The sequence below is a fragment of the Citrus sinensis genome, chromosome 8 (assembly GCF_022201045.2).
Source record: "Citrus sinensis cultivar Valencia sweet orange chromosome 8, DVS_A1.0, whole genome shotgun sequence".
NCBI lineage: Eukaryota > Viridiplantae > Streptophyta > Magnoliopsida > Sapindales > Rutaceae > Citrus > Citrus sinensis.
This window is the reverse complement of record NC_068563.1, coordinates 26,192,521-26,202,252: the sequence shown is the minus strand read 5'-3', so window position 1 is coordinate 26,202,252 and position 9,732 is coordinate 26,192,521. Positions and strand designations below refer to the sequence as shown.

Below are 9,732 nucleotides of genomic sequence, written 5' to 3'. Positions count from 1 at the left end.
TTAATTTAACAATGATCAAAATCTAAATTAATTTCTCTCTGTTTCAATTTTTTTCTTTTTTATCCTTTCTCCTTAATCAACTTTAAATTTTATTTTTGCTTTTTAGATGATTAATATTGTGCCTTTCATCTTGTTCAAAATTAAAATCTCAAATATATTTTTAGAATAAAAACGTTAATGTAAAAAAGAGTGTAATGAGAAAATCAGCGGATCCAAATAACCCTACCCTATAGTAAAACATCAGCATAAACAAAAACCAAAAAACCCTTTCTTTCCAAATACGTGTGGAGTTGTTTTGCATTTAAATTGACAAGGCATTAACTGGGAGAACATGCGGCTCATATCTTTAAGCTGAGGATAAGTAGTTTCTACTCTAGATGTCGAATTTGAAACTACTCCCAAAATAACAGTACGGTCCAAAAATGCAAAACGCTGGTTCTCCGTCTACCAAAATACGTCAAGCCTTTATGAAAACCATGACATAAGAGATAAAAGGCTGAAGACTACTTTCAGCAATAAAACATTACATCTTTCACATTATCCTTGATGACAGGAAGTGGCCGGATAGCCAAATTCCTCTCTGCCGTGCTCCTGTTCCCATCTGTGGATCCACCAGCAGATGTTTCATCCTCGATATAATAACGAGCCCGAAAAGCTGCTAAATATGCATAATATGCAGGAGGCACTGCCATGTGAAATCAACCAATAAAAATTAAAAAATAATCAATGCTTGCCAGAGTAATAAATAATTCGTTGATTGAAAAAGTTTTTAGGAAAACAACGGAAGTACAAGGATCAGACCTATGGAAACGGATCGAGTACACCTTGCGTACCTGAAAATGGGCCATGAGTCAAAACTTACAGAATAACCATTCCAAAGATAATTCTTCAACAATGCAATATTAAATCCAGTTATAGAGAAGGTAAACATATTACGTGTAACACAAGTTATTTGTTAACACTTGTAGGCCATCTGCAGTAAAACGGTTCTCATCATACAATACATGGTAGCGAGTTGGTCGACTGGTTCCCTGGAATAAACACCTTAGTAAGTCCAACGCATTTAAAAATTATAGGTGGAAAAAAAAAAGAAGTGTACAATGTTCATTGAGAGTAAGTTTAGATGGATAAAATTTGGATTGAAAGAGCAAACTTATTTTTTACCTGAATTCCTGCATGACTGTTGAGGTAAAAATCGAATTCTGTAGGATGACAAATTTCAGTATCAACAACGGTTCCTAATACAAGGACATCCCAAAAACAATCGTCAGAGACAAGGTTAGGCAACAACATGGTTCCCACTTCCCAGCTACTGTGAATATTCAAAAGAAGCAAATAGAATATAAAGATTAATAATACAAAGCAAACTTGGAACCTGGCAAAATATTTCCACTCCTATCTGTCAGATCGCATCTGTTGTGCTCAGCAGGAAAAAGGCGAGTACGACACCTTTTCTGTACAACAACAAACGTAACTGGTGGTGCGTATCCCTCCTCAAGTGAGGCACAGGCCTGGAAATAAATCAATTTAGCAAGTTGCAACAAAAGCCATCATAAAGGCATTAACTGAAGCTAGATTTTGAAAATCTCCAAATCATTTGAACTTCAGGACTTATCAGCATTACCTGTCGGATAGCATTCATTTCATGGAGCAAAACCTGACTGAACTGCCTTTCACCAACACCATCACTGGCACATAAATGAAACAACATCAGTAACATTCTACAAAACAAACAGTTTAACATTGAAAACAGCAATTACCGGTAGAAAATAATCCTGTGAGGTTTAAAGTTGGTTGATCTTCTGAAGGCAATTAACAGTTCCCTGTAAAAGACAAACGGAAGCATAAGTTTCTCTTAATTAAGGCACCTGATATGTACTTCCATGTCTACTAACCTGATCATTCCTCCATGAACTAAACCCCACTGAGGATCTTGAATAGATTTATAGAGATCTTGGATAATTTCCTCATGGGGTGCCTGAGCAGAGACAAGCCCTCTGTACTTGGCTACTTCTGGCCAATCCATTGAGGCCACCACCTGTCTCAGTCAATTCAATCTTTAAACAGAGTGAGTTACTAGAAAGCAGAAACAGGATATGAGTGTACATACAGCCGCTATTGAAGGACTAGTCCCGCCCCATGGTTGTGGATGGGTGACATCTGCACCGAATATAATTGTGGGTCTATCAGTTACAAGAGGAATTCTTTTCTGAACAGCATCAACAAGCACAGTGTTTCGTCCCCCAACCTGATATAATTACAAATAGCAAACTGAATCTCCAGTACCAAGGAAGCAAACCTATCAATTTTTACAAGAAATCTTGGCACTCTCAAATTAAAAAAAAAAATTCTTGAACATCAAAATTTAATTTTTTGAAAAAAAAATCACAGTAATTCCAGCAAATCAAGACTGAAATTCAATTGCAAAAAAATCATCTCCTACATGTTTTCCAAATAACCCTTGTATTTGTAAATATTAACCATGATAATGAACAGGCAAAAAAATGGGGGCAAACCAAACCTTCACATTGATTTTAAGAGCCACATTTTCAAAATACTGCATATTGAGCCTTGATGCCTGCCTAGGCTGACAGCATTGTGAAACAATCCCAAGTTCCGTTTCACAAACTCGCTTAATTCTTCCTGCGAGCAGAAAGCCGATAATGTTGAAAAAAACCAAAGCTGATATAAAAGTTTAATCATGGATTAAATTTATCACTCACCATATGATCCGCTAACATCAGGTAAAATAATTATCAACAGCTGAAGCTGTTTCCCTTGCTGTGTAGTCCGATTGTGAACGTCTACAAGAGCCTTCTCAATTTGATTTGGGTTGGATGAACTTATGGGAATGACAGGCTGCGGGTTAAATACCTGGCATGATAAACACAGACCCCCCAAAAGAAAAAAGTCGGTTCAGAGAGGCCATTAACCTGAATCGCTAACATGAATTGCAAAATAAATAACATTACCATACCATTCCCTTGCTATTACACATGTCTACCAACCCCTGACAAAACTGGAATGGCACGTCCCGATTCAAACGCGTGGAGAAGTTCACACAAGTCCAAACTTCCACCCTCCCACCATTGAACATTTTCTGTAAAACCAAAATTACACAAAATAATTCATTGTGAAAAAATAAAAGCCTCTCGTTCAGAAGGCAAAGTGGACTGAGCTGAACACCAAGCACATACAATCCAAATACCTAAGTGAATATCAAATACAATGCTCTTCAAGGACGAAAAAGTATATAACCATATACAAATTACAGCCTGCTAAAATGAAAAAAAAAAAAAAATTCAAAAGTTATGGTTGCAAAAGAAATGCAGCACAACCACATTGCATCAAATGCAGCAAATCAACTTCCAATCCATCCTAACTATCAGTCAGTACACATCCCTCAACCAATTTAAACAAATGGTAACTGTTTCCTTATGCTCTTCCTAAGCACAAATCACCAACTATGGAATAAAATAACAATCGGTAATTCACCTTGTTAATCATGTTCCATTGCCCAAAACCAGGATTCACGCTTGCTTCTTGGCCAGTTTCATGATATTTAAGCTGCAGCATTTCAAGAGGTAAAGTTAATCATACAGAGATTGGAAGTTCCATAATGCTCTTACAGGGGAAAAAAAAAGGACACTTAATTACCATTGGAGCAGGTAGGATTCGAGCATCAACTGATGTAAGATCATCAGCCACTTGAATTCCAAACTCTTTGTTGACAAGAGTATCTTCATTGTAAGCATTTGCCCTAGCCATCTGCAGAAGAATGTCAAACCCAGAAGCAAGAATGAGAAACTCCCTTTGTTCACAAGAAGATAGTTCGTAGATTAATCATCCAAAAAAGATCCACCACAGATGTAAGAAATTTTGACGACGCTCTACCATCCTTATATAGTCTTCACGCTCCCGAGGACGCTGACAAGTTGCTTGCAAAAGAGCAGTTACTTGTCTTTCATTTAATCTTTGAGTATATCTCTGTCCTGCGACAATCCTAGAAAGCTGTAAACAAAAATATTTTATAAACAAGTCTTAAATAAATTATTTTCCAGACACGAAAAATGAAAGTAGTCTTTTGATCATAGAACCTCCATTGGCAAATAAATAGGCCTCGCTTCACTTCCAGCTAGAAGGGCAGGCAATGACGTGAATTGAAGCGCAATATTATATCTTTCACGAAAATATTGAATCACCGACATACTTGTTGCACTGCCATCAGTAAACCTAGCAAATACAATCAAAGGGAAGATATAACATGAATGCCTAATATAACATGGAGGGAGAGAAACATCACTGTTACAGACAATATCAAGTGACCATCGCACTACATAGAAGCCAACTACCATCACATATCAGATTTTAGAAATTGATTTGAGGCACATCTGCCAAAAATTTTACCAAGTAAGTTCATCAATCATACATAAAATACAACATCAAGAATCGGCTAACATAAACAAATCGACTAACATAAACACAACCAAACCACCATGTTACATTATCACACTATGTCACCACAATTGGACAAATTTTTTATACTTGTATATAAGTTAATCACACACACACATACGCTAGTTGGCTCATGGGTTGGCTGGATATTCCGGTGATCCTGTGACTATTGCTAGTCTCCAAATGCGTGAGCACCACCTTTATTCCCTTCAATTCCTTTTTCACCTAAAAGTCAAGAATTAAACAATCATTAATAACATTGAGCACATGTCTCTATCCCATTCCCAACAATAATTTTGAAAATAATTAATGGGCGGTTGTCAATTAACAGCCAAAATAGATCAAAACTAAAAATTTTACAGATAGTTCAAAAGATTGCTAAAATATGTAACAAAATGATAAGAGGTTGACTAAGATAACTGCACAATTGCAAATGAATGCATGGAAAATTCTTAAAACCACCATTTCAAGGTCTCATTTCATTATTATCAGAATTATAGGCCAAATTATACACCAGTATTGTAAATTGATCATCAAACCACATCCTATTCGCCGTACACTTGGGAGCTCATTCTATTTTGATTTGAATGCCCAAGAACAACACACTACTCAGTACCCTCCAGCTCAGCCACAAATCAAGAAATTACCCTATCCAAAATTTGCAAGAAATTTTAAATTTTAAACTACTAATTACTTGCAATAAATTATATACACAACATCTAAAACATTACTGAACTGTTTGCCCAACAAATCTGTGGTCATTCTTTGAAAAGGCTCTTATTACAAATATATTACGGGGCGGCAGATCTCAATTAAACCTTTTAACCGCCCAATAGATAGCTCATTAAATTGATACTAAATTAATTACAACCAGGACATCATGAAAGAAGACTAGACAATACCTTCAGACGCACTTGATCAGAAAGAGGACGTGATAAGTTTCTGCAATAATTCTGAACAAACTCAGTAACTAGAATTGGCTCATAAAAGGAGCGGGCTGAAACATCTGCAACAGCAAATGCAAATATTTATGTAGCAACGTTGCACCTAAAAAAGAAAAATCAAGCTTGCATAATATAAAAGATAAGCAGCATCGAATTATATAAAATATAATGAGAAATACCAATATTAAGAGATAGCCCCATCTGGGTTAGGCGAAGACTCTGAAAATATCCACGCCAATATTCAACGCCATCACCAAGCTGACCAATTGGTCCATGATCTGTAGGGAAAAATGACCTCCCCACAACAGTATGCCTGATGCAGAAGTTCCTCATTTCATTAATGAACCATTCTAAAACTCGAATTGTTCAAGACACAAAATAGAAAATAATAAAATTGTCCCTCAGAAATCAGTTGCATGAACAAGCAAATGCTGGCATGGGCGGGAACATCCTATATCATACATACGAAAAGTGAAACTTTTATTAACACAGTTAAGGTTAAATACTTCTCTGACGAAGCTGCACTGAGAATAACCCCAAGCACTTGTATAACATCGTACGGAGCTTCAAAATGCCTACGGCCTAAGAACTGCTGTAGAGTGTAAAGATCAGGCTTCGACGCCAATCTGATAACCACCCTAAACTGACGCTCCCTTCTGCACAAGAAATCACTCAACACATTAAACCAAGAAAACTCACAATCAACATATTCAAGAAATACACGTGATAAAAGCACGAGATACATCGGCCTGGTAGATGAGCTGGGACGAGGATCACTATCAGGTAACTCGATAATGAACTCCTTCGATTGAAAAGGCAGTGGCCCTGCTGTGTAAATGCTCTTCATACCATCATAGGCAGGTATTCGTCCACCCAAGTCAGTTAGCCGATATAAATTAATCAGCTGAGAAATAATTTGTCTGTTGATTTTTTTTGACGTCACCCAGGGAGTAATTGAAACCTTAAAAAATAAATAAATAAATAAGCTAAAGAATAAACATATTTTTAAAATATCAACAAAACCCCGACACCTTCGAATTCGACGCTCACGAATGGTGAATCTTAAATAAAAATAAAAATTGACAAAAAAAATGAAAAATAAAAAATAAAAACAGTCAAAACGTTTTCAAAAGTAACAAAATTAAAATTAAAAATAGACTTACATCATAGTGATGAATGTCTTTCTCGGCAAGTTGCACCATAAAGTGATTTGCTCGGACAACGCATTTTCTGCCAACAGTTCCGAATCCCGGCCTCACCGGAAGTCTTACCGCCAGCGACGACGAAGGCGGAAGTGTAGCCGCTGCTGGTGCCGCCAATGTCAGTTTCTGCTCCGTTTCTTCGACAAGAGTAGAGACTGAAGACGAAGAAGAAGCAGAAGCAGAAGCAGAAACAGACGGAGACGAAGGAGCCGGCTCCGTCGAAGTCGAAGCGGTGTGCGGTGAGGACGGGGCTGCACCGGAGCCGGAATGCGATCCACGACCAGCACCCCCACGTTGACCTTGACGACCTCGGCCGCGTGGTCTAGCGGCTCCGCCTCCACCCCGCTGGAATGAGGGTGCCGGTGCCTGAGTCGGCTGGTCACGGCGAGAATCCGGCCTACGACCACCGCCACCACGTCGAGACATTGTCGAAAACAAAAGGGTAAAATGAAAGAGAAAACTTTGAGGAACCAAAGTGATGGTCACACAAAAAAAGCGAGAGCGATGACTTGAGGAGAAACAGGGGACAAGGAGACAGAAGAGGAGAGGAAGTGTAATGGAAATAGAAAAATGCTGAGCGCAGAGAAAGGTGAGAGAAAGGTGGGAGAAATTATAATGAAGAAAAAGGAAGAAAAAAAGCGAACAATTTTTTTTTTTTTCCTCTACACCAAACACTACTCGACTCTTTATTCTAATGACGTGTAAATGTAACTGCAAAAATAAACATCAGACGATTGGAGGACAGTGGATGTAATCAGAGTGAAAGAACAGAGGGCGATTGGAATTTGGAACGAGTGAAAATTTCCAAGAGCGCACGTTGAACCAGCAGCCTTTTATTCCCGACTGACTCTAGCTGTGCGGGAATTCTACAGATACGGCTTTTAAAAGACTTGATACGCGTCGAAATGCCCCGGCGAGTAACTCATTTCTCTCGCAGGTACTCCTCTGGGTCTGGGCGCGCATGACGACAAATCAAATCATTAGCTTTTGGGCGGCGCTTTTCCTAAAAATGGAGGTCACCGAGCTGAAGGTGCCCCAGCCATGTCGTTTTGCGGTCCACCTGTGGACCCCATTTACGCAAGATAAAGCCTTTAATTGAAAATAGAAAGTGTTTGTTGTTAAACAAACACACAATAAAACAGTGAGATAACAAATTATATGTTAGCTAATTTAAAAAATAGTGTAAACTAGGAATTGGAAACACTAAATGAAGAACAGAAGAGGCAGAAACTGAATCGAAATAAAAAAAATTGAAACCCGAGGCCTGCACAAACACAGTCTCCTTAAAACAGATTTACCACCTTTACGGAGTGCTTAAGGTTTGCTAGGTATCTGTTTCCCAGGATGCAACGGGTACGATTTTCCAGTCAAGCACAGGCTGGAAATTCCGACGAACCACAACCAGCGAACTCGATCAAAGAAAAACGAAGAAGGATGAAGGGAAAACAAATGTGGTTTGTGCTCGTTTTTGCAAGTGGAAAAAACAGAAGTGAAGGTGCCTTTTTATACTCAAGGGAGGATGTAACAGCTTTTGTATTGAATTTTCGAATTCAATACATTTTAATTATTTTGTTATAACAGCCAAATCAATTTAATAAATTGATTTCAAAATTGAATTCAAACAAAACGTGAATAACAGCTAAATAATTGTAAAAGCTGTTACCAATGCTTTGAATTCACATGAACTGTTACAATAAAAAATTCAAAAGGAATTAAAAACGTGCCTAGCTTGCATGGATGATTTTGGGCTGACATTCGTGTACGCAGGACGCGCGGGCGCACACGAGTTCAACTAAATTGGGCTTGGATTCGCACCCCCCCTGCGCACGCGCGTGTGGAGAGAGCCTCTATCCTCATAATTCTTACTCATGCATGGTTAAGTGTTTATATTTAAACACTAATTCCTAGGCTTCTTTTTCCCATGTGGGATAAGACTCATTTCCTTTTAAATTTCCAACTTCAAGGGTGAACTTTGAGAGACAATTTCTCATTCACCCAAGCACCATTTTGAGAAAATAAAATTATACTATTGAAGTATTAACGGAGTAGAATCCGAACCTCACAATATTTTCCACTTTCGTTAAGTGGGACCCACTCAAAATGTGCTCTCAAAATAGCATGTTATGCTATTTTTCCAACAATCCCCCATATGAATGAAAATTGGCAGTAAAACAAGAAAACCGCTAAATTTTGACGTCAAAACCATTTTTGACTCTTAATGATCGAGTTTATTGGATTGATACCTAGCATAGGATAGGTAGGTGTTATCCTTTGAACCTTCCATTGTAATAGTATAATTACTTTACTAGTTGATCAGTAGACGCGATGTCTTTGAACTGTTCTGCCATTAGTGTAAACGATCATATACTACACATAGGTATTTCTCCTAACACTGTTGAGTTCTCATGATTATGTTCGTTTTGGCCTTGAACATCTGCCTGGTTCTGCAAGAGTTTCTAAGAGCTGAACCCTTTATAGCTCTCTTTGAAGCGGCCCCACTTCTCTCTCACCTAGGTGATATCTTAATTAAGAGTAACCCGCATTACTCCGCTCGAATTTTCGACGCATAAGAATCATTAAGAGCCTAGCTCAACCTTATTCCCCACGGGCATCACTGTTTCATCATAGGAATGGTTAATGAGGTAATCCTCTCAAGAGAATGACCCCCACAGTGATCTATCTTTAGTCTTTAACAAATAGGTTGTCCAATTGAACCTAGATCTTGGGATTTCCAGTCTACTAGGTTTGGTTTTCCTTCGTTATTGACTAATCAATCTATAGGTTTTAATCCCATCCCCCTCGATGATTTTTCTACTAGCTCTCTATTTAACCCTTTGGTTAGCGGATCCGCTATGTTATCCTTTGACCTTACATAGTCAATTGAAATAACTCCAGTAGAAATAAGTTGTCTAATGGTATTATGTCTACGACGTATGTGTCTAGACTTACCATTATACATATTGCTTTGTGCCCTACCGATAGCTGATTGACTATCGCAATGTATGCAAATCGTAGGCACAGGCTTTGGCCATTTTGGAATACCTTCTAAAAAATTGCGTAGCCATTCTGCTTCTTCACCACATTTATCTAATGCAATAAATTCAGATTCCATTGTAGATCTAGCAATTACT

At 38.1% G+C, this 9,732-nt stretch overlaps 1 protein-coding gene across 1 annotated transcript; it reads right to left on the bottom strand.

Annotated features, from left to right (window-relative positions):
- Positions 1-246: 246 nt before the first annotated feature.
- LOC112495569 (protein argonaute 5-like) lies at positions 247-7,582 on the bottom strand. The gene is made up of 22 exons (XM_052432361.1): positions 6,563-7,582; positions 6,143-6,360; positions 5,906-6,055; positions 5,579-5,712; positions 5,358-5,461; positions 4,577-4,680; positions 4,098-4,233; positions 3,895-4,011; positions 3,658-3,768; positions 3,496-3,567; positions 2,978-3,100; positions 2,724-2,874; positions 2,522-2,643; positions 2,111-2,248; positions 1,896-2,038; positions 1,761-1,823; positions 1,625-1,688; positions 1,376-1,511; positions 1,165-1,238; positions 937-1,031; positions 802-833; positions 247-685 (listed from the first exon to the last, which is right to left on the bottom strand). Exons 1-22 carry the CDS (start codon positions 7,025-7,027, stop codon positions 510-512), a joined length of 2,928 nt encoding a protein of 975 aa, XP_052288321.1. The 5' UTR covers positions 7,028-7,582; the 3' UTR covers positions 247-509.
- Positions 7,583-9,732: the final 2,150 nt, after the last annotated feature.